Source organism: Fusarium subglutinans, assembly GCF_013396075.1.
Source record: "Fusarium subglutinans strain NRRL 66333 chromosome Unknown NRRL66333_c0000287, whole genome shotgun sequence".
Lineage (NCBI taxonomy): Eukaryota > Fungi > Ascomycota > Sordariomycetes > Hypocreales > Nectriaceae > Fusarium > Fusarium subglutinans.
This window is the reverse complement of record NW_023502350.1, coordinates 23,404-47,329: the sequence shown is the minus strand read 5'-3', so window position 1 is coordinate 47,329 and position 23,926 is coordinate 23,404. Positions and strand designations below refer to the sequence as shown.

The 23,926-nt window shown below is 48.1% G+C and overlaps 8 protein-coding genes across 8 annotated transcripts; 6 read left to right on the top strand and 2 right to left on the bottom strand.

The window, feature by feature from the left end:
• Positions 1-276: 276 nt before the first annotated feature.
• FSUBG_12759 (squalene synthase) lies at positions 277-1,827 on the top strand (the record flags this gene model as incomplete). The annotated part of the gene is made up of 4 exons (XM_036677578.1): positions 277-332; positions 391-1,444; positions 1,496-1,657; positions 1,711-1,827. 4 exons carry the CDS (start codon positions 277-279, stop codon positions 1,825-1,827), a joined length of 1,389 nt encoding a protein of 462 aa, XP_036531786.1.
• A 1,221-nt stretch (positions 1,828-3,048) lies between these two features.
• Positions 3,049-4,544, bottom strand: FSUBG_12758 (alkaline protease (oryzin); the record flags this gene model as incomplete). Its single annotated transcript, XM_036677577.1, has 4 exons — positions 3,049-3,218; positions 3,276-3,471; positions 3,525-3,827; positions 3,885-4,544. 4 exons carry the CDS (start codon positions 4,542-4,544, stop codon positions 3,049-3,051), a joined length of 1,329 nt encoding a protein of 442 aa, XP_036531785.1.
• Positions 4,545-9,716: 5,172 nt separating this feature from the next.
• Positions 9,717-10,456, top strand: FSUBG_12757 (O-methyltransferase; the record flags this gene model as incomplete). Its single annotated transcript, XM_036677576.1, has 2 exons — positions 9,717-10,185; positions 10,251-10,456. 2 exons carry the CDS (start codon positions 9,717-9,719, stop codon positions 10,454-10,456), a joined length of 675 nt encoding a protein of 224 aa, XP_036531784.1.
• A 2,596-nt stretch (positions 10,457-13,052) lies between these two features.
• On the top strand, positions 13,053-15,017 carry FSUBG_12756 (uncharacterized protein; the record flags this gene model as incomplete). Its single annotated transcript, XM_036677575.1, has 2 exons — positions 13,053-14,706; positions 14,758-15,017. 2 exons carry the CDS (start codon positions 13,053-13,055, stop codon positions 15,015-15,017), a joined length of 1,914 nt encoding a protein of 637 aa, XP_036531783.1.
• Positions 15,018-15,492: 475 nt separating this feature from the next.
• Positions 15,493-16,861, bottom strand: FSUBG_12755 (GPI mannosyltransferase 1; the record flags this gene model as incomplete). The annotated part of the gene is made up of 3 exons (XM_036677574.1): positions 15,493-15,777; positions 15,828-16,104; positions 16,155-16,861. The coding sequence occupies 3 exons, from the start codon at positions 16,859-16,861 to the stop codon at positions 15,493-15,495; spliced, it is 1,269 nt and encodes a 422-aa protein (XP_036531782.1).
• Positions 16,862-17,279: 418 nt separating this feature from the next.
• FSUBG_12754 (translin-associated X) lies at positions 17,280-18,172 on the top strand (the record flags this gene model as incomplete). Its single annotated transcript, XM_036677573.1, has 3 exons — positions 17,280-17,473; positions 17,530-17,547; positions 17,602-18,172. 3 exons carry the CDS (start codon positions 17,280-17,282, stop codon positions 18,170-18,172), a joined length of 783 nt encoding a protein of 260 aa, XP_036531781.1.
• Positions 18,173-19,170: 998 nt separating this feature from the next.
• FSUBG_12753 (uncharacterized protein) lies at positions 19,171-21,788 on the top strand (the record flags this gene model as incomplete). Its single annotated transcript, XM_036677572.1, has 3 exons — positions 19,171-19,494; positions 19,553-19,813; positions 19,863-21,788. The coding sequence occupies 3 exons, from the start codon at positions 19,171-19,173 to the stop codon at positions 21,786-21,788; spliced, it is 2,511 nt and encodes an 836-aa protein (XP_036531780.1).
• Positions 21,789-22,366: 578 nt separating this feature from the next.
• Positions 22,367-23,309, top strand: FSUBG_12752 (transmembrane BAX inhibitor motif-containing protein; the record flags this gene model as incomplete). Its single annotated transcript, XM_036677571.1, has 3 exons — positions 22,367-22,528; positions 22,589-22,762; positions 22,818-23,309. 3 exons carry the CDS (start codon positions 22,367-22,369, stop codon positions 23,307-23,309), a joined length of 828 nt encoding a protein of 275 aa, XP_036531779.1.
• Between the last annotated feature and the right edge of the window lie 617 nt (positions 23,310-23,926).

The window sequence follows — 23,926 nt, the reverse complement described above, 5'->3', positions numbered from 1 at the left end:
TAATTTGTGGATTTATCCGGAGCGGAGGTCAACCAGTCTTATTTTGCTTCTCCCATCTGTCCTCTCTCTCGCCTTTCCTCTCTCCAAGCATCTCGTGGTGAAAATACACACCAAAGACGTTTCCGGGACCTGGTTGCAACTTAATTGATATATATATTTCGCTTCCTCCCGTTTCCCTGGCCTTGTACGTCTGTATCAAGACGTGCACTGCTCAGTTCAAGCTCTTGCGCGCTTCACTTCTTCCTTCTCCTCTCCCCTCACGCTACCACCGCCAAGATGGGTTACCTCTACTACCTCTTCCACCCTTACCAGCTTCGATCGATCATCCAATGGTAAATTTATATCCTCTCGGCCCTCGTACCAAACAGACCATGTCTAACAACGCTTCAGGAAGGTCTGGCATGATCCCGTCCACCAGCGCAATCCCAGCACAGAGTCCCCAGAGCTGAAAGAATGCTTTCGTTACCTCGATATGACAAGTCGCAGTTTTGCGGCTGTCATCCAAGAGCTTAACCACGAACTCCTCGTCCCAATCACTCTCTTCTACCTCTGCCTCCGTGGCCTAGACACCATCGAGGATGACATGACCATCCCGCTGGATAAGAAGATTCCCCTCCTTCGAAACTTCCACATCACCATGGAACAAGATGGTTGGCAATTCCATGAGAGTCAGGAGAAGGACAAGGAGCTGCTGGAGCACTTCGATGTGGTCATTACAGAGCTCAAGAAGATCAAGGCCCCCTACTACCAGATCATCAAGGAAATGACTCGCCAGATGGGCAATGGCATGGCCGACTATGCCCAAAACGAGGAGATGATCAAGAATGGTGTGCAGACTATTGAGGAGTACGAGCTGTACTGCCATTACGTCGCTGGTCTCGTTGGTGAAGGCCTAACACGTCTGTTCGTTGAGTCAGAGCTGGCTAACCCCAAGCTTGCTGAGCGTCCTTCTCTTACCGAGTCGATGGCCCAGTTCCTCCAGAAGACCAACATCATTCGAGATATCCATGAAGATTGGCAAGATGGCCGAAGATGGTATCCCAAGGAGATCTGGAGCCAGCACGTCGACAAGTGGGAGGACCTGTTTGACCCCAGCCAGCAAACAAAGGCCCTAGAGTGTGTCTCAGCGATGGTTCTCGATGCGCTGAAGCACAGTGAGGAGTGTCTGTTCTACATGGCGGGCATCAAGGACCAGAGTGTTTTCAACTTTGTCGCTATTCCTCAAGGCATGGCCATTGCGACATTGGAGCTTGTCTTCCGCAATCCTGAGGTCCTCAAGAGAAACGTCAAGATCACAAAGGGTGATGCCTGCAAGATCATGTTCGAGTGCACACAAAACCTCTACACAGTATGTGAGGTCTTCAAACGATATGCCCGACAAATCGCCAAGAAGAACGACCCCCGCGACCCCAACTTCCTTGCCATCAGTGCTCAATGTGCAAAGGTATGCCCTCCTCCTTCACATCTTTGATGTTCATTCGCTAATGAAATCCAGATCGAGCAATTCATCGAGACTCTCTTCCCCAAGCAGGACCCCAAGAAGCTCTCGGTGACCCAGACCCAGGTGCAAAACAAGGAGCCAACTATGGACGGAGGCGAGACTCTTGTTCTCTTCGGTGTTGTGATTGCAGCCCTGGTCTGCATTTCTGGTCTTATGGTACGCCAGCCCCATACTCTCAAGGCCGTACTCAACTAACATCCGATCCACAGATTGGTACCGCTTGGATCTTCGGAGCCAGATTCGATACTATCTTCAGGGAAGCCAGTGTCTTCCTACCAGGTGGCGAGAAGGCTACCCCCATCATCACGGGTCACGAAGAATTGTAATATTATGCGCGCCGATTTGTTTTGCTTTGTTCACGGCACGAACCTTTTTAACGATATCCTAACGTACATACCACATTTAGCAATGGTCCTCATATGATGGGACCTGCTCGGCGGCATATTGCTGGGCTTTATACTCTTGTTAATACTACCTGCAACGGCGCGATACAGCGCGCGTTGCAGTTCAAGTTTCGTCCCCCGTTCACCCACTGGTGATGATGATGATGTTTTCTCTTGTCTTGATACCCAACTCAGCTCCTGCACGGATGTCAAATTGCAATCGAGTCCTTCCATGACTATGATTGTGCCGAAGAAGTGCGAAAATTAAATATCTCTTGCTCTTGGTTTCCGCCTCACGGCGACGTCACGCCACAAGTCTATCTCGGCATCTCAAGGATGACAGACTAGTGGCGGCGGGCAAACATTTCATCCTTGTAGAAATTAATTCATATCTGATTCGACCCGTGTTTGGCGATTCTTGCTCCTTTGGGACGTGCTATTACTAGTAAGGCATGAAATGTGTCTGGGCAAGGTTTCACTTTTGATGCTGTTGGTGCGACATGCTGTTACACTACCGACGGGACATGCCTTAGCCGATCTTTCATCGACGGACGTGCTCATCATTCAGGGGTTTTGGTTACATCGTCCTGTTCTTTTTTGAACCATCAAGATGCAGCTAATAAGAGAATGGCAGACACTTTGGCCTTTGATCTTGACAAAACACTGAGATAAGTTTAGAATAATGATATAATAAATGGCCTAGATTATGGTTTACAAAGGGGGTTCAGCTTAGCAAGTTCTCGTATTAGTTGATTGAGGCCTCAATTCGTAACATCATGTCTTGTTATACCCCTAGCACCACGAGTCGTTCACATCGCATCCGCTGGCTGTAGTAAGTGGCGCACGTCAAACTTGTCACTCTATGCATCGATGGGAAGTAAATGGTAGTCTAGAAGGTCTATAATGCCGTTACGTACCATCTATAGTAACAAACACGCTCGGTTAGGCTATTTCCAAGCCTCAAAGAAAACTCCTGATACACATGACTTGAGATGATTCATAAATGACACCCTAAATTATATCCCATACATACACGAGGCATAAATGGTTCAGGTTTGTACAAGTGGCCAATTATCCTGAAATATTTTTGTGGTATAAGAAAAATTCCGCTTTCCCTAGCCCCTGGGTTCCCTGGTTGATGCTGCTGCTGCCGCGTTGCTGCTTCTATTGGTTGCCGTTGTTGGCGATGTTGCTGGTAGTGCCCTGGACGTTGTTCTTGACCTTGGCACCGGTCTGTCCAGCGAGGCTCTTGATGAGACTGGCGACCTGGGCAGGACCGTCGAGCTTCTGGAAGCCCATGAGGTAGGCGGCGAGACCGGCAACGTGAGGAGAGGCTATGAAACATGTTAGCTTGAGACTTGGCTTGATATAGGTGGGGAAGGAAGACATACCCATGCTGGTACCACTGAGGGTAGCGGTGTCAGTGGTTGACTTGATGCCGACACTGAGGACGTTAACACCGGGAGCATAGACGTCGACCTCAGGGCCAAAGTTGGAGAAATCAGCACGCTCATCGGTGGTGGCGTCAATAGCACCGACAGTGATGGCGTTGGGGGCAGAGCCAGGAGAAGTGAGGGAAGTCTCACGCTATGAACATAGTCAGTTAGGTTACAAATCATAGCAGATAGTTGATCACTTACGTTCTCGTTACCGGCAGCAACAACAGGGACAACACCAGCGTTGAAGAGAGCCTCGATAGCACGGTTGATGGCCTGAGAGAAGTCACCGCCAAGAGACATGTTCATAACAGCCTTGCCAACACGGTTCTTCTTCTTGGCATCGTCAATAACGAACTGCATGCCCTGGAGGACACCAGAGTTGCTGCCACCTCCTGAGGCATCGAGAACCTTGACGGCAACAAGGTCAACCTTCTTAGCAACACCAAAGGTAGCACCACCGATGGTACCAGCGACGTGGCTGCCGTGACCGTTCTCATCGTCATCCTATATTCAGTTAGCCCCATTTCTTTTCTAAGTGTTCATGAGTCTTTGGTTACTTACAACATTGTTAATGAAGTTGGCTCCGAAAGTGGCACGGCCCTCGAACTCGGTGTGATCAACCTTGATACCAGTGTCGACCACGTAGGCAGTGATGCCCTCACCAGCGGAGTCGTCGAAAACATAGGTGTCCTGGTTGACCTGGGCGTGGGAGAGACGGTCAAGTCCAGGAGGGGCATTAACTTGAGCAATAGCAGCATTAAGTTGAACTTTCTGGTCGGCCTCGATATATGCGACCTCATCAGAGTTGTAAAGATCCTGAACCATGAGATCATCGGCGTCGAGAGACATGGCACGCCACTTGTTCATGCGGAATGACTGAATTGAAGTAGACATGGCCTTGCCGATCGAGCTCCGCTTGTTGAGGTTTCGCTTCTTGATAGCGGCAGCAAAGGAAGCCTCCTTGGCACTGATCGTATCGTCGTCAAAGGTATCATTGTACACAACAATATATCGGTTAGCGATGATGTTTTGAGCATCGGGGTTCTTGAGCATAGGTCGAAGGAAAGAGCTAATTCCCATCTTCTTATCCGCTTCATTTCCGAGGCCACCTCCGATACTGTCGGCCATATCACCCAGGGTCTCGGCAACATCGATAGGAGCAGCGGCAGCCAAGGGAGCTGCAATGAGCAGGGAAGCGAGGAAAGTTCTTAGGAGAGCCATTTTGGTAGATTTATCGTTCGTTTTTGTGGTTTAGTTGTAAAAATATGTTGTTGAAGTGAGAGGTAGTGAAGTGGTTCCAGCCGTTTCACTCAGTTGGCAACTCGATCGTATAAATCGAATGTCGAAAAATAATGAAGGCAAGCTTTGAGTTGGAAACAAAGCAGTAAAAGAGTGCTATTAGAGGAGTTGTGCGATCAACGCTCCTCTCTTGTTGTTGAATAAGGATCGGTCGTGTTAGTTCGCAAGTTCGCGATACACTGTTCAGTATAACAATGAAAGGATGGTGATTAACAAGCTAAATGGGACTGTCTAGCAGCACAAGGGGGAAAGGAAACCAAGGGAAAGGAAGAATGAGAAAATAACGAAAGAGTCAAAAGAGACGTCTTCCAACAATGAATAACCCGAACAATAGAATGAGAATGGCCGTCCAGCAGCTGACAATGGGTGGGAGATGTGGGTTTAATAGGAGAGCACCGAACAATAGAATATCGGCCTCTCACTGGTGGCTTCAGCAGGTTCAGATCAAGCTTCGCTGCTTCAGGAGGGAGCCGCAAGGCAAGATCCATGGCGGGGATGAGGCGCTAGGGGCCGTGGATCCAGGGCTTCGGCGTCAGGGACAAGGGCGTGGAGGTGTTGTTTAGTTTAGTGCGATGAAGCCTGTACGACTACAGTCGCCAAGTCAAACACCTGGGCCTCACTCCAAGAACCCCTTGGAACCATCAAGATTTTCTGTTTTCGGTGGGGTTTTCAATGCTCATGCTTGCTCAGCCAGCTCGTTAATTTGAATCACTATAGTCTGCTCTGCCACAGGAGCTGGGGATGCGAAAATCTGGCACACTTGCGGTGGCATCGAATCGACGACGAAACCATAATTGCTTTGAAGCAGTTATAATAGTGTGTGTAACTGCAAGGGCATCTGATCGATTGCCATCACTGATTGGTATATTCAGAATTGGCGTTTGATTACTGTTTCTCGAAAACAACAATCTTGGCCGCAATAGCAGCACGTCCCTTATTCTTTTCCGTAATGCGTTGGGCGAGAAGAACCGTTGTCGTTGCCCACAACCCGCAGGCCCTGTGAAGAACCGCCAATGATATGCAGCAAATGCCGCCTTATCACGGTAAATCAAAGAGCTGGCGCGTCACATGTAGGACAGTAGTTGCACTTATTGAGGTACCTAGCTAACGGCCAGTGCTTCGAGTGCTGGTAGCGGCACGATTAGCTCATCACTATCCGTAATCTTGTTGCCTTTAAGCAAGGGGCAGGGAAAATCCGAAAATCCAAAAGCCTCCATCCAGGGCGTATGCGAGGATGATCATTCATGGCCGACTCCTGCCATCAGCTAGCCTTTGCATCACATCCCCAGACTGTCAAGTATCTTGAGATGAATCTTGCCGGCCAGGCCAAGACCTAACCAAGGACGATGTATACCCATAAACAGTGCACATTGGCAATATCACGGCGGTTTTGTTACTCAGCTGAGAAATCGTGATAAAGCAGTACGATTGGCGGCCAGTACTGAATCTCAATGTCACATCATCACGGAAGATCCACTCACTGGAAACCAGCCAAGCCCTTCCAAGAATCGGCGCTTGACAACCCCTGGGGTACCCCTGTCAATCCCAAGTTTGAAACAAGTGACGCTAGGCTTTGGCGTCTGGATCTGCCAGGCACAAGTCGATTTGGTTGGCTGCTGAAGTCTCTTCCCACGCGGCGTCTTATATCCAAACGACGCTGATTCGAAGCGCCGTGTTAACAAACGCCGGATGTCTCTGAATTCGAAGTGATACGTGTGCAAATAGTCTTTGTTTTGTTTTGTCTGTCGTATGTCGGAGAAAAAGTTTGCATCTTGTTCTAGCGTGCGCCCCCTTTGCAAGATCTTCTCCATGGCTCAGTGTCGCAAATATACAGAGCCAAGGGGTTGTTTTGGGAATCCTGAAGGGGCTCTAACGGCCGAGTCCAACGGACGATGAGCATCTTGGAGGGTGCTAACCCCGGGCCTGTCGGGGATATAATAGGTAGGGCGCCATGCAGGCCACAAGCTAAGCGTGTCTCGGAGACAACCAGGGAGCAAGGTGCTGTATCGAATTCTGGTGTGGCTCAGCAGGTGAAGGCCAGCGAAATGACCAAAGGGCATGCTTTAGCAGATTTGGGACCGATCAAAGAAGTCGACCTTCTCGAACAAGGCAAGCAGCTAAGGGCGATTCACCTGATTTGTGTCATCCATCATGGATCGATATTTTGATTGAGACGATACTGGATAAGACCAGGGTCAGGACGGGTTGAAACACAACCAACAAGCGACGACCTCGGTAGAAGTCTTTAGCAGAGGAATAATGGTCTGCGTCGTCTGCGTCGTCTGCGTCTGGGAATATCTTCTTTTCTTCACATGCTTGAGTGAGTTGACTCTTATTAGCATGCGATGCCTTTGAAGCAACTGCTCATGACTAATAGCACAAGGGATCACTGAAGGGAAGGAGCGCGCTTATTACAGAAGAACCCTCCCTGCCAAGCGACCTATCAAAGGCTATTTTCTGGGTCTCTCAAAGCAACAAGTCAACAACAACAGACAAAATATGTTTGCCTCATTTTTTGTTAACACAAAACACAAAGACACACCAAAACCGATGATCGTCTTTTTTCGAGTCGGGCCTTGACATGTTTTGAGCTGACGAAGTTCTGAAACCGCAGAATCGCATCCACGGAGTCTAGATCGTGCCGAGACGGACTTGACACACAGACATCCTTGCCCTATATCATCCATTGTCCACTGGCGGCCCAGTCATTCTGCCAGGAAAACTGCCATATGTACGACACTACGGAAAAGCGGCAACTGATCTATGTACCGCGGAGAGGCTCTTGCTCAGGTCCGATTGATCTCCATTATCAATCATGGCTTCTTGTCATCTGGAGGATGATATGTCATTCTGGCCTCCACATTACACGGCCCAAGCCGGAGATTGAATGTCACGGCTACCTTCCATATTCTACACGCATGAGTATACACCGCCTTCTATGGTTTCATAAGTCATCAGCTATTCAGTTGAAACCCCATGTGACTGTCTGTAGACAGTTTTATGTTGCCAAGGCTATATCGAATTTCCGAAACCGTATTTCGAGACTTCGAAAATGAAGTCCAAGGCAAGTCAAGGCTGCTAGACACACATGTAGAAGGTCAAATTTGACCCCAGTGCTACCAAGACTGATAGTTGAGAACTTGTGTCTTTCTGTTCGTTGTCAAAGCAGCATTGGCACCTGTATCATTATCCCAACTGCTGCTAACGTTGTAGACCGCCTTTGATGCGAATCCTTATCATCCCTACAACTTAAAGTCTTCATTAACTTGATCTCCTATTTAACCATAAAATAATACTCCCTTGAGACTTGAATTTATCCTTCCAAACATCTCTTTAACCATAAGTAGTTTCAGAGCATCGTTTCGTTATTTGACACAAGAAGTTTTTGCCATTTCCTACACGAACCCCTTCTCGGGATTAACATGCTTCTAATCATTCTTCAGTGTCTCTCTTTTGTCTGATCGACACGGCATCCAATGCAATAGTCGAAACCATGCACGTCATCCGTTACGCCCACTATCCCGATGGCACTTTTATTACAGATTTAACCACCAATACCATCACATGGCACCATTTGAGGCACCTCTACACTATTCAGCCTTCCCCCAGGTTCATTACAAATGAAAGCTGACACACCTTCTGTTCCAAATGCCCCCAGACGATTGAGGCTCGGAGCTTTTCAGTGTAGAATCATAAAAGGCGAGCTGTCACCGCAGCATTCGTGCTTATTTCCTAGGGGATCCAAACCAAATCGAGCATATTTCATGAATGCCGAAGAAATAAATTGGCCTTGTACTCGATGAACTCGCAGTGAATTATTTTTCAAGTATCTATCTTTTCCATTTAATGGCTTATACCAGCTGTCCCCAAGACTTGTTGTACTATAAAGTTCTCAGCTGCCTTTCACAGCAAGTTGCAAAGGATGGATGCAATGCTGGCGTGGCCTAATTCTAGCCCTTAGAGAAACTGAATGAGATCATTTACAAAATTACAATTCATGTTCCAGAAATGTTTGATTCTGCAATTCGTATCGTTTTCAGTGGTCTGTCCGGACTACAGTTCGAGTGTTTTATTTCTCTCTCTGGGTCAGCTAGCTACAGTCTTCTGCCTTATGGAAGAGACATATCCTTTGATTACGGGAGATTCTTAATCAAAGGCCATTATGTGCTCGTAACGATTCAGACTCACATAATTTCAGGGGGGCCTACATTAATATATTTCTGTGTATTTCAAAACTGGAAGAGTTAGGGAAAAAGTAGACCCCGAATCCTAGGTGACTGAAGTCTTGAGCCGGCCTGATATGAATTGGTGTAAAACTTGTGATTTTCATAAATTCATCCTTTTTGTTTTCTTCTCAAAGGTACAGAGTGCCCGAAATTCACAACCTTGAGGCCAAGACCAATTTTTCACTAACAATGACTAAAGACAAGCCTACAGTTTGCGATTAAATAAAAATTCAAAAGAATTATTCTAGCTATAAGGCTCTCTATTATCGGAAAGGTTTACAATGCTTTGGCTGTCAGTATCATCCATGTTTGTCAAATTGGCAACTCTGGTATGTAAGGAAAAGGAAAAGGAAAGGTGTTGCGAACCAAGCGCTAGATTAAGTTATAAAAGCTATTCGAAAGACCTTTTATATTTCTCTATCTTTATATCTATTTAAGTAGTTACGTTTATAGAGGGCTATAATTATTGATTGATGGCTGAATACCCTACGATACTGACATTCCTTGGTGGTATAAACTATCTAATTAGCCCAAGGGACTTTGATAAATTTGAGGACATATAGCTATTCTATGCATCTACTTCTCTCCGGTGACTCAACCTATGCTCTCTTCGAGTGACTCAAGAAACAGTATATCCCGAGTTCGGCATCGGTCAATAACTTCTGACGCCGAGGAGCGGGGTTAACTTGGTCGACGCCTTCTCATGACTGCGGGTTCCACATTGATTCCTCATCAACATCAACGGATATAAACATCGGCCACAGCCTGAGCCCGACTATCGAGTTGTATAAAAGTCAGAATTCTCCTTGAACTATCCAGTTGTTCCGTATCACTTAAAGCTTTGTGCAGTTGCCTATCGAACTCCAATATGCCTGACTACGCTTCTATCGAAACAACTTTGGCTTCTATAGCTGCCAGCTCTCAAACTATCGAGCTTCTTCGGGACCTTCACAAGCAAGCTCTCGACGAACCGCCCTACGTTAGCACAGATGGGCCTGCCTCTACCGCACTTGACAAGTTTGTCGCATTGGACCCTGATAAGTGTGCCTACGTGTATCTCCTTCTGCGATCTATGAAGGCACGTTTCGTTGTCGAAGCAGGGACATCATTCGGTGTCAGCACTATCTACCTGGCTTTGGCAGTTTCTCAGAATGCTGGATCACAGCCAGGAAAAGTCATTGCAACTGAGAACGAACCTACCAAGGCTGTTAAGGCTCGCAAGTACTGGAGCCAAGCTGGTGATGATATTGAGAAATTTATTGAATTACGAGAGGGCGATTTGCGGGAGACGCTCAAGACCGATCTGCCAGAACAAGTGGATTTCCTACTCCTAGACAGTAAGTCAGCCCCCGTGGCGACAAAGGCATTCTTCCCTTGCAGAGTGTTACTAACCAAACTGCAGTTTGGACCCCTCTGGCTCTGCCTACACTCAAGCTTGTCAAGCCGCGCATGAAGCCAGGTGCTACAGTAGTTGCTGATAACACTGAGGCAGCCAAGGCAGGTTATAAGGATCTGATGGCTTATCTAGAGGACGCTACCAATGGCTTCAAGCTCACTACGCTTCCATATTCCGGAGGTCTTTTAGTTGCCGTATACCTTGGAAACTAGAAGTCCCTTGACAGATCCAGAAATGCAACAATATCCAAGAATTATCCAATTTGTAAATATGACAAATTTCAAGAATACATGTTCTTGACGTGTAAGCCAAAAGGCTGCTAGGACTTACATCGTTGTTGTGTGTTGGCTAGTCTTTATTTCGTTGATAAGAATCGGAGATTCATAAACTTTCGTTGATCCTTTTCAGAATGATACTTATTGTTATTTAAAAAAGGCGCCATTGAAGTTCTGCTCATAAAACAAACATATGGTATGTTAATGCACTTGAGGAAGTGTCATTCTGTGAGTCGAGCCGTGGAGATATAGATTCGGCATTTGTTGATGGAGCATCTGCAAGCTGTTGCTATTTATGACAAGGATCTTCATGCAGAAGAAGATCATCGGCAGTTGAGGAAGATCATTAATATGCCAATATTCTTCGACAAGTCAGTATGCAAGAAAAGAATTACCTTCTTGACAATGCACTGCCTCAAGGGTCACGAATACACAGTACCTTACTCAAAGTTGAATGACGACGCACGGTGATATAGGGTACGCGATGATGATCAAAATTTGATGCTACGCTGAATATGACACCATGGTCTTAATCGACAAAAACACTTGGACAGTTTTATGATAAGCGTTGGAGACTTTTGATTGGCTTTTTTCAGCTGTCTAATTGAATATGTCATACTTTTCTTGCTCCCTAGGGAAAGGGCACAACATAGTATTGGATTGAATGGCGTCTGAAGATAATCAATTGTGTTCCAGATGAAAGACTCACTTTATTTGACTGCTCCCTCGAATACAAAGCTGGCTCTTGGAATGAATCCTTGATAGCGTCTAGCTAGACTAACGAATCGATAACGCATCAACGAGAGGAGAAACGGGAAATAAGCAAAGCCGAGTAGATCGCGCCGGGCGCGGCGCTAGCAGATGAACAACTTTCAGGGTCTTGCAGGGGGTTGTTGTGGAAATCATGATGCGCTGGCTCGAGCGAGAGGTAAAGAGGCCATTCTGGATGGAAGAATCTGACCATTGGGTGGAGGTTGGATAGAGTTTGGAGATGCCTTGTGCCCAATGACGTGATAAGTTGCTGATTCAGTCGGCGCCTCAGTTACCCAAGGCAGAGGCTGGGCTGAGGACTTGGGTGACACATTTGGCCAAAGTGAGGCGTTCATCGGATTGGGTTGTTTGGTTGATCGCCTGGCCTGAGCTGCAGAAAGGAGAGTGGAGATGCTAAGGTTTATCTACCTACGGCGCTGGAACCTGTAGCAGCAGCCATGGATAATTTCAGCGTTTGTTACCAGATGAACAAGATAAAAAAGATGAATAAGGTTTCCCTTTGTCTTGGATCGTTGCTAGAGAACCGTTGCTGGTAGGTTACCTGCAATTACAACCTCAATTCCATAAAACCGGACTCCCACATGTCTTGTCTTGCTGTGGAGATCCCCCGTTGCCGCTAAGCACGCGACCTCCACTAGGTTCTTTGATAACGATCCGTCGTGGACAATTCCTGTGCCAGCATTGACAAGATGCAACTGTATTTACCGAAGAAGCAGAGTCATGTGTTGCGCCGACGTGGCCATGACGGGGACGGTAGTATCGATGCCTTATCTTGAAAGGCCAGATCATAATGGGTGGGCTGCAATACGAGCGAGCATGCACATTTACAAGGCTAGGTATGTAAGACTTTCACTGCCACTCAAGACAAAACAAAACAAGACCTGGGCTGGATATGCTGCAACCACCCACGCAATCTACATTACCTAGGCTTGGTTGGTTGAGCAGTAAGACGGGTATTAAAGGGAGAGACAATGAAGAGAAACATGGCAATCAAGTTAATTTAGTTTAGTTGCCAGCAGCGGGTTACTCAGCTGTAGAATAACAACAACAATGAATAATATGGATAGAGGCGGAAGTGAGTGAAGGGAGGGGATCTCGCTAGCTATGCACCTCAGTAAAAGTGCGGTGCTTTGCAGTGCAGTGCAGTGCAGCATCTGCTAAACAACGCCTCTCATTTCCAATTTCACTCCCACTCCCGCTCAACGCAACGGCTGGCTCATCTTTCAATCCTTTCCTCTTCCCGTCCTTCTGTTTTCCATCTCCATCTCTATTCCCCAATTCTTCTCTACCTACCATATCTTCTTTTCCTCTGCTTCTCCCCTAAACTCTCTTTGCCTACCTACCTGCCTATTCAAAGTCGCAATCTTACGAAATCACCTCTCATCGCCTTCATCCGTAACCGTGGAGTTCATTGATTGACTGGGGTTCCCATCTCATCGACTGTCGTATCGCAACCCATCATATTTCCTTTTTTTTAATTACCATTCCCCTCCCTGGAGGGCAATCACCTGTTTCTCATCCCTCCCGTTCCCTCTCCCGTCCGTCTGTGTCCACCGTGAACCAACCGAAACTTTGGGGGCTCAATCTCCAGCCCTTGAACCTTGTGGTCGATAAACTACTTTACTTTCTGCTCGTTCACTGTCAACCATAATCTGCTCCTCTTCTTTCAACAACAGCCGCTGCATCCTGTATTCGAGTGCCATCATCCAACCCCAGCCCGACCCTATTGAGATGCACCACGTGCCGGCCTTGGAGCCATCTTATGGAGAAACTTGAATCGCAACCAGATACCGATATCGATATCGATATGGGAGACTCTATCAGTGAACCTATGGATACGGCCGATGATGGCCACACCGGCCCGCGTGCGCCTTGTCCTACCTCGATTCCTGCATCCGCCCTTTTACCCATCCGAGATAGTTATACACCACGAAGGAACGACCTGAGCGATGGTCGAGACGATGATGCCGACTCCGATGCAGAATTTGCCTCTATCATGGCTACGTCCATGCTGAATGGCATTCTCAATACCGCTTCCAACCCCGTCTCTCCTGGCTCGTCCAGCCCTTCTCATGATCAAGCCAAAACATCCGATTTCGTTCCTCCGACGAGACCGAGCAGTACACCATTCCCTCATCCTGATCGTCGACACTCCAAACCATGCTGCTCCAGCGGTTCTCCGCATGGCCCCGATCACGATACTCCCACTGACTCAATCGCTTTCCCCGATAACGAGCCAGTGGTCCTTCCTCGCCCTATAACCGATTTCAACCAGCTGCCAATTGAGGTTCATGAAGCGATACTGGATCATCTGTTCGGGTATCGAGTTTCCGCTACATCGCGAAGTTCAATGGCCGTATCGAGTATTACAAAGAGTTGGGGGACGGCACTTAGACATTCGAGGAGAAGGGAATTGACCGAGTTGGCGCTTGTGAGCGATGTTTGGCGGATTCTTGTTCAACAACGGCTATATCGTCATATTAAACTGAAAGCGACTGTGGACTGCCTGGAAGATGCCATGGTTCACCTAGCTCTGCACGAGCATCTGCAATCATATGTCAAGCACATTGAGATCTGGTTCCCTGTTTTCCAACCAACCTACGGACCTGTCGCTCTATCGAATACTCTGACGCTACCTACAGTCACCATGGAAGGACTGACTAACGCGACATACACTTTGCCTGGCAACAACTGTACCCTTGAGCAAGTGTTTCAATTCGTTGGACAGACTTTACCCCAGGCCAGAGTTTTGACCCTGGAAGGAGGCGAGCGTCGCAAGGCCCCGAGAGTTCTTCACTTTCCCGAGCAGAGGATCGATCCGGCCATTTACAAGCCGCTGCCTGTCCTCGATACGGTGCAGACTCTAGTCACGAGGGGCCAGTGGAATCTTATGCGAGATGATCAGGACTTTGCAACAGTTTTGAATGCTTTACCAGGTCTTTATGAGTGGCAAGGCTCCTATAGCAAACCAAAGTCAAAGAGCTATATTACTATGGCCGAGTTTCTTCCAAAACTCCCACGCCACATCACGAATTTGAGTCTTTGCCTCGAGAGCGACTATCGTCGAGAGGGGGTCATGTCACCATTCTATTCGAAGGTCGTACAGAAGACGCACATTTGTGCAAGGATGGCCGAGGCGTTACCTTCATTAGAGCATTTCGCCTACACTGGCCGTGTCTGCCACCACTTTTTTGATGTGGCTATGCGGTCAACTGACCCGCGAACTGCCCGACTCAAGACTCTGGACTTGACAGTCAAGAATTGCTGTCGATACAACACAAGCTTCCACGAGACTGGCTCTGGCATTCAAGATATGGCATTCATCGAGGCCTTTGAAAAGTTGGTACTGTCTGCGATTCGATCACTGGAAAAGCTCAAGGAAGTGGTTTATCTGAGGATTCGGTTTGTTGATCTTGGTAAGTTTAAATGCAGCTCAGCCCTGAATTTCTAATTAACGTGAATATCAGACTCTGTACTACCCCCTCTCAACCCGTTCTTCATCTTGCGCAAGGGAGCCTGCTCTGGCGTGTGGAGCGAGAGGATTTTGGCCGAGATGGGTCGCGTACGCCCCGATGTTCATTTTCCAGAACTGAGTGAGTCTTTTGGCAACATCGTGTACAACAAGGACGGAAGAATGGTCATTACGCCTGACCCTCCGAGGACGAAGATCGCATCACTCAAGTTGTCGAATTATCGATCTCTTGCGACTGGCATCACGATTCAGTGAGAAATGCATGCCAACATAAAAAACTATGAATCTTAAACCACAGAAGACAGCCAGAAGATCGATACGGCTGGATTATACATATGACACATCACTCTTTTTGTTTTGAGACGGCGTTCAAGGTTTGGAACTATGGAAAGGAAGCTGTTAATTGAAACCACATACCCAGGAGATTGGGAGTTATGGGGGCGCATGTATACACGGGAATTGCTGTCATGGCTTTACTTGGCCTTGAGAAGAACTTGCTTGGGATCTGTTGAAAAGTCACGAAATGGAAGAGAAGACGGCGAGGTAATTTATCTCAGGGGATACGAGCTTCCATATACCCTCCACGATACTGGCGATTTAGTAGTATAATCGATGAATAAGATTGTCTGAATATCTATGCTATCTTTATCATCAATAAAATATCCATGCTTACTGCACGCCTGCTTCTGTATTTCCATTTTATTTTTGGAACGGGGACTTGGTGTGGCTCTTATTCGACGTGGAACTTGATGGTCGATCGTGTTGACTGAGCAGCGCCGTCACTGATGATGACACCCAGAATCCAGCAGTTGACCAAGAAGAAGCCGAGCGAGGCCAACCAAAGGCCTGGGAAGAAGGTACTGATGCCGAGAAACTCGAGCTGGTAACCTTGTTGCAACCAGGCAGCTTGGGAGACCACCCAGAGCAACAGAGCTGAGATGCCCAGCTCAGGGTTACGGAGAAAAGATGAGTTAGGCAGATAAAGGGGCAGGAAGATCATGTACCAAAGGAAGTACTGATGACATGTTAGTTGATGGACGAGCAACAAGGATGAGGTTAACTGACTTGGGAGGTACAGACTTTGTTAAACGTAACAAAGGCAAATGTCTGAGCCATCATGGCTGTTGCAAGATCGCGCTTGGCGATAGCGAGAGGAATGAGGACACAAGATAGAAGAAGCTGAGGGAGGAAAGCGAACGACTCGATACGGAATGAAGGCGCAGCATCAGCTGGAGTGGCAGAGGTGAGATACAGCAGGACATTGTAAGGCGAGAAGTTGTGACGGTGATCGATCCTTGTGACATGGTGAAAATAAGTATGAACAAGGAACGGGGTCTCATAACTGCGAGAGGGTCAGTTATGCTAGTTTTGATATTTGGTATGAGGACTTACATGGAGAACATGATGAGGTTGAGAATCATGAACGTTATGAGACTGAGAAGTCCAAACTTGAGGCGATCCGGCGTGAAGAAGTTTGAGAGTGCTTCCTTGTATGATGAAGAACGAGTAGCAGACTTTGTCTCTTTTCCTAAACGAGCATCGTCCATCCACCACACAATAGCTGGTGCATAAATGAAGGGGTAAATCTTGAAGTGAACCGACAATCCAAGAATGATCGCAGCAAGACTGAGTTTTCTCCTCTCAACAGCCCATAATAAACCCATCGTCAACACACCCAAGAGGCCTTCTGAGCTTCCACGGGTGCTGATAGTCGCCACCATAGGGTTCCATAACCACAGCGCGGAAAAGCCTCCGGCCGTAGCTTCATCCATACCCCTCCGTCTAAGCACGCGCAGAATTAGCCATCCCGCCAAGAGATCAGCCGCAGCAAAGACCAGCTTTCCAAAGGCGGAGAACCGGACGGTTGGTAGGAGCAGCCAGGCGAGCAGAGGCGTGTAACGATATGTGTCGCGGGCATATGGTGATGAGCCTTCAACGACAAAGCGGGAGGCGTCGGTAAAGACAAGGTAGTCGATGTCTGTGTATTTCAAGGCTGAATGGGCATCTTGATAGAGACCGTAAAAGAGAAGAGCGAGGCGGAGGAAGAGAGATATAGTGAAGAGTGGCGTTGTGCGTAGGAAGGGGGTTATTGAAGGCATTGTGAAGGTTGGTTGAGGTGAGGTGAAGATGACAGTTGGCGGTGAGTCTGTAGTGAGATGAGACAGGATACAGAGGGCAAGGAGGTTATAAGACCATAGCTTATAACAGATTGTGACGTCTCAAGTTATCTCAATTTCCCTCTCATTCCGATTCACTAAAAAAAGAATCTCTTGTTGCGTGCCACTCAATGGCAGTTTGCTGATGTTGAGTAACGCAGTACGAATCAAGCTGCTGTCTTCCATCCTTCCAAAAATGGAGAGCTTGCTTGCTTTCTCTCCCCACTAACAAATTTCACGTCATCCCTGCAAACACGCACTAACAAATCAAGACCCGCCTCTACCTAACCAACCTCCAACATCATCGACCACCATCTCTTTTCTTTTTATAAGCTGCATTTCTCTTAACAATCGAATCATAATGTCGGGCGGTGTTAAGAGAGATCGCGACGGCAATGCTCGTGTTAAGAATGCGGGCCCGCCGAAGCAGGCTGGGCCAAGGGGCAGGTTCCATGATATGTTTGAAGGGTTTCGTGATGAGCTTGATGAGCATCATGATCGACGGGAGAGGATTGTGAAGGCATCGCGAGATGTCACTGCCCAGAGTAAGAAGATGTGAGTTTTTTGAAGACTTGGGTTTATAAGTGCACGCTTTACTAACCAGTTGATAGCATCTTTACGCTTCAGAGGTAAGCACGCTCATAAGGTAGCAATCTCAGTGAAAGTCTGCTCACACATCACAGAGTCAAGCATCTCAACAAGGACTTCCCTTCTCACATCCAACAAGACATAGATACACGCCTCGAAGAAATCTCTAAGCTCCTTAATGGAATCGCGCCAGATGTCCAAAACGTCAACCGGTATCGCTACACCTTTTCTCTCCGCTGCCTCGAAGAATTCGTCGAGGCTCTCTCTTTCGCACACTACCTCCGCCACCAAACCCTCATCACACCCACACAAGCACAAGATGCTATGCCCAGCGACATGTCACTCACCCCAAACGACTACATGTTCGGCATCTTCGATCTATTTGGTGAGATGATGCGCTTTGCGACTGTCACGACAGCTCAGAACGGTAAATTGGCTGGTAATGGAGGACGAAATATCATGAGTGATATTCAAGAGCTTGGGTGTGAGTTTGAGATCCTACCTGATGTGCCGACGAAGGATTGGAGAGGCAAGATGGCTGTGATGAGGCAGAGTGTCAAAAAGGTTGAGAGGCTGGGGTATGGGCTTGTGGTGAGAGGGAGTGAGAGACCTAAGGGCTGGGTGCCGGACATGAAGGATGATGCTCCTGAGCCTGCGTCACCATGAACGTTCAACTTCAACTCATAATGTAAGGAAAAGGCGTATTGGCTGTTGTGGGATATGATGTGCTATCTGGTTGAGTTGCTAGAGCTGGCTGCTCTAATATCATGGTCTATTTACGCTCATGGAGGACTACGGCCACCTTTACTGATGATGATAAGGAAATAGTTTATACAAAAGGTCACACTGAGATATGTTTTCTCATCTGGGAATCTGTTCCTTCGCGATTATGGGGCGTGCCCACAAACTCGGAAACTTTTGAACAATAGGACTTGGAGGTTTTGCACATCGATTCCGTTGAGCTAAAGATTGTTGATAGACAAAGGAGGAAACGGAACTTCTACATGGGTGCAAAGACAATTGACATGATTGACCGTGAATTGCATCACACTATTAGCATTCGCGGGGAACAATCATTGTCTAGGTATTCAACGGCTGTCGACAACTGGCACCGGCCAAGCAATAACAAATGGAAATGTGCCTTTAGGGCTTTTTAGGGTCAAATAAAGGCACCCGAAATACCTGTTGTTATGTGTCGTCAGAATATGAGGGTCGGCCTTTCATCCTCCACCCGCGAGTAACTCCTTCGCACCTCGCACTTCTCATCTCAACACCGCATCTTTCGTCTCCATCACCGAGAGGAAACTTGGGCTTGACATAATCTTGAACAAGCACTTGCGCCACATTATTAGGCTTTTCAGAGACGTTCTTCGAAGACGCCTCCGTTCGGACCTCATCTGCCTGCCTCTATTTTCAGGCTCAACCGACTCAACCAATCTCTTCTCTCTTTCTTCAATCACCACTGTTGACTCTCTTCGCCGAGAAGTGTCGGCGCGCAAACACCTGGCAATCGGCTCATCCCTCCAGGAACAAATGTTTCTTTTCCTCTAGATCATCATCGTTCCGAGGCGTTCTTCCAGGCGCAGCTTCAGCGACACCGGGCGCTCAAAATCCGGATCCAGGCGTTTCTTTCATGGGACAAACTCTCAAGCCAACAACTCAATATGAACCAAACTTCTCCTCCATCGGGCGAGAAGGCCCCTGCGGACCCGTCAACCCGCCCAGACCTATCCAGTTCTCAGCCTGACGACCTCCAAAGCGCCGACTTGCCCAATCTTCAACAAGAAGCACAAAAGCCGGCAGCGCAGAATGACGAAGCAGCCTCTTATCGAACGACATTCTTCGTCAACGTTGACTGGAGCATGGGCTCAACGCTTGCAACTGCGAAGAATATCGTTGGCCAGATGTACGTTGAGGGGTTAGAGCCTCTTGAGAGACAGCATCCATACCCTATCATCCTCATTCATGGAGACTTTCACACTGGTCAGGTGAGCAGTATTACCAGAATTCATCATACCAACTGATTCTGATCCCGCGTAGGTCTAGACAACCAAGCCAGATGGTCAGCCTGGATGGGCCTCGTTCTTCCTCAACAAAGGCTTCCAAGTCTTCATCGTTGATTTACCCCCTTCTGGTCGCTCCAACTTTTTAACAACCTCCCACTACATCCACCGCGAAGCAGGCCTCAGCTCCAGTTCTATCCCGGCAAGAGGAGTAGAGTCAAGCCTAACTGCGCCTGGTGTGCCTCGAGAAGTGGGCGTGCCACTCCAATATGCAAAGGCGAAATTCCACGATAAATGGCCTGGAGTAAGTGTACAAATCTTTGTCTATTCATACAGGTACTGACAATCTATAGACTGGAATGCGCGGGGATCCCATTTTCGCCAAGTACTGCGCTTCCTTGGAGACTCTTCACCTCAACAAAGTGGAGCGCCAATCTCTCGCTCAAAATGCCCTCCAAGCACTCCTGCGCCATGTCGGCAAGTCTGTTCTCGTAGGCGAAGGATCAGGTGGAGCTGCGGCTTGGCTGGCTACCGACGTTGAACCTGATCTTGTCGCTGGTGTTATTGTTCTTGAGCCACCAGGACCTCCTTTTGGCACGGCGTGCCCCAAAGAACGAAATCCTTACCGCCAGTACACACCTTTCATTCAGTATGAGGAAGGGACTCGTATCTACGGATTGACGGACATCCCTCTTGCCTACGATCCTCCAGCACATCCACATGGAGGATATGACCATCCTGAGAAGAACCCTCTCGACATAACCACACTTACTTCGCCTGATGGAAAGAGCGAATGTTTCGTACAGGCTCCAAAGCCCCGCAAGCTCATCAATATCAAGAAAGTGCCTAACGCGGTTGTCACGGCACATGCCAGCTCGCATGGCATGTACGACTGGGCTACAGTGACTTTCATGCTGCAAGCTGGCGTCAAATGCGACCTGATCAAGCTTGAGGACAAGAACATACTGGGCAACGGACATCTCATGTTTCTGGAGACGAACAGCAATGAAATTGCACAGGTTCTCATGGATTGGATTTCGGAGAAAGCATTACCAGTGTCATTCCAAATGCTAGTCTCAGAACCTACACCACCACCAGAGTTCAGCGAATTTGTAGACACTGTCCAAAGACTCAGCCCTCAACGGGAGTCAAGTGTCGAATCCATCAGTTCTCGAAAGACACAATTGCTGGACTTCCAGTCGTTGGACCAGGAAATGAGCCTCGTTCAATTCCCGGAAACACCACAGCCCTCATGCGAGCAAGAAGTCAAACCTCACCAACCCGAGTCGTCTGGTGAGTATTCAACTGGAAACTCGAACAAGAGAACCGCTCTGTCGTCTGGACAAACAACCATCAGTATTTGCAATGGCGGCGATTCTCCTTATCCACCTTGGGAGTCAGTTGATAATCCGAAACGACGACGAGTCGTTGTCGCTACTGGAATGTCCACTCCGTCATCCGCATCAACTGCAATCTCATCTTCTCAGGAGAGCTCTAACCAGACACAACCGACGGAAGTCGGTCAAGTTCCCCCACAGCAAATCCAGATCACGACAGAAGAGAAGCCTGTTTACGATGTTTCATTATTGAAGCCCACTCTTCCAGGGGGGGTGCCCTCTTGCCTGAAACTTCCGGTCAATAAGGACAATCAGCCTTCGATAGCAAGCCCTGCACTAAGCCTCCCCAGTCAAGTTCAAGCTTCCAGACTCTTCAATGGGCAATCAAACGCCTTGTACGAGCATATACCGTTTGCACAGAAAATCAAAGCATTGCAGAGAGACTATCAGCGTAGTTTCACGCCCAACAAGAACCACACAACGGCCCGCTTTGAGTGTCAAACTGGATCCTCGGACAAGTCTACTGGAGCGAACGTGTATAACCAGAAGAGTCTTCCCTCTGGTTTGGCTTACCCAGGTTCGATCCCAGGACCAAACTTCCAGTCGTGGTCGCCCATTCAGCAAGAACAGCAACGAGGTTCTTATCCCCAACGACTGGACAATTCACCTGCACTGAATGGCGGAGGAGACCTCATACCGGTCCCAACTTCGACGCCGACTGGAGACCAGTTTACTACGGCGACTCTTGCTGGCCCCTATACCCCTTTGATGCCACCGCCGACACAGGGTACTCACTTCCAGAACCCTTTCAGTACCTATCCGCAGATGACGCCCCCGAGTCCATCCCCGGCTCCTAGGCCATCATCAAACCCTCCGGCATTCAACTTGGGCATAGGGTCGCCTGCTCCTCATGCACAGCAGAAAACCCCTGCTTCCAAGTGAGGCCGCCGAGTCTCGTCTGAGTGGAGGTTAGTTTTGGGAATGGGCAACATTTACAAGGGATTACGAGTGATATCGAAAAGGTTATGAATGCGGACAGTGTCCGACCTGGGGCTTATTGAGCAAAGTCTGAGATGTAACTTGCTATAGCGGATATTTCTCAAATTGAATGATTTGGAGCAAATGACAGAAATCAGTGCGAGTTCCTTATTCACAATGAGTTTTCAGTGTGAGATGCTTATAGTGCGAAGCTGAGTCGGTTGATATCACTAACATTAGATGGAGCTTTAGCTCAAGTGGATAACTGACGCCATAGTTTGCACCGCCACCCGTTCCCGAGCTGCCTAAAACGCCACAGTTTCCCCATTCTATCCCCCACATGACCTCCCTGAGCGCTTCTCTACTATGGGCCTCGCATCATCGATGAAGTGACCCGAACTTTCCATTCACTTTAACCATTTTAACCTCGAAAACCAACCCTACTTCGACATCTCCCTCGTACGACCTCTCCTTTCGTTCAACCAACTCAACCCACAAGCGATCGAAAGACTTCTCGCTACGTACGTGCACTTATCGCCGCGATGGCTTCCAACACCAAGTACCAGCCAGCACCTCAGAGCGACCCCGACGACTACACCCACGCGCCCCCCGCCTACGCTGAGGGTTCGGCTGCTCGCGATGAGACCCAAGGCCTCTTTGGTGCGCCCCGCAACAGCGAGGACAACCTCCCCGATGACTTCAAGGTAGGAATAGATAAGTTCGATGCAGGGCGAATAAGGAAATGCTGACATGATGATGTCCAGTTTGGCGGCTCTGTGGCTGAGGCTACTGTTGATATCCGCAACCAGTTCGTTCGCAAGGTCTACACCATCCTCACTGTCCAGCTTCTCGCCACTGCTGGAGTGAGCAGCCTCACATTCTTCAGCACTGGTTACAAGGACTGGATCCAGAGCCACCCCGGTGTCGTTTGGGCTTCGGTAAGTTCTCACTGAGCAGCGGGATCATGGACATGAACGACTAACACATTCACAGCTCTTTGGTGCCATGATCTTCATGGGCTTGACCTACTGGAAGCGCAAGTCTTACCCGACTAACCTCCTCTTCCTCTCGCTCTTCACCCTCGCCGAAGCCTACACCATCTCAGTCATCGTATCGTTCTACAAGACATCCATCGTGCTCAACGCTGTCGTACTTACTGCCGGAATCTTTGTCTTCCTCACTCTCTTCGCTTGCCAGACAAAGTACGACTTCACATCATGGATGCCTTATCTCTTCGGTGCCCTGTGGGGTCTCGTTATATTCAGCTTCATGGCCATGTTCTTCCCTTACAGCTCTACCGGCGAGCTCATCTACGGTGGTCTTGCTGCTCTCATTTTCAGTGGCTACATTCTCGTCGACACCCAGCTTGTTCTTCGCCACCACCATGTTGAGGAGGAGATTGCTGCTGCCATCAGCCTTTACCTTGACATCATCAACCTCTTCCTCGCTATTCTGCGCATTCTCAACAGCCAGTCTAACAACTAAGCGATCTCGACCTGTAAAAGTTTAACGAGGCATAGACACGAGACCTGTGGACCGATGGCTCGGTTCTTGACTTACATCACTGTACTACCAAGATTGTGTTATGCAAGCTGAGTTTGATCCAAGAGCTATCTTAATTGTTGTGTTGCAGACGGTTTCTCTAGTCAGACTATGGATTTTTGGCGTTTCTGGAGAAAGTTTGGTTTCCTTTACTACGCGTTGATAAGGCTGTGTAAGCAGCTTTTACTCAGGACAGGATAATTGACAGCCATCATTACAAACCTAGATATCATGAGTGTTTCCAAGTAAGAAGTTTAAGCAATTGTTTCAGAGTTCAACAATCGTATTACAAAAAATATTGAATTTATTTGATATCAGGATTAGAAGGCCACTAGAAAAAAGAAACGATCAAGGTTGTGTCGCCCAAGAATGGACAACGATGTACGCCCAATACAAGTCTAATATGACCACAAGATGGCACCAGGACACGGCAATATGTCCTATCCGCCAGTCATCTGCATGCATCGTATCGTAGCGCAAGGGCGTCTTCATCCCTCTAAGACACTCCCCGCACGCTGCGTCCCTACAACAGCCAGATACATAATGACCCTCCCTTGAGA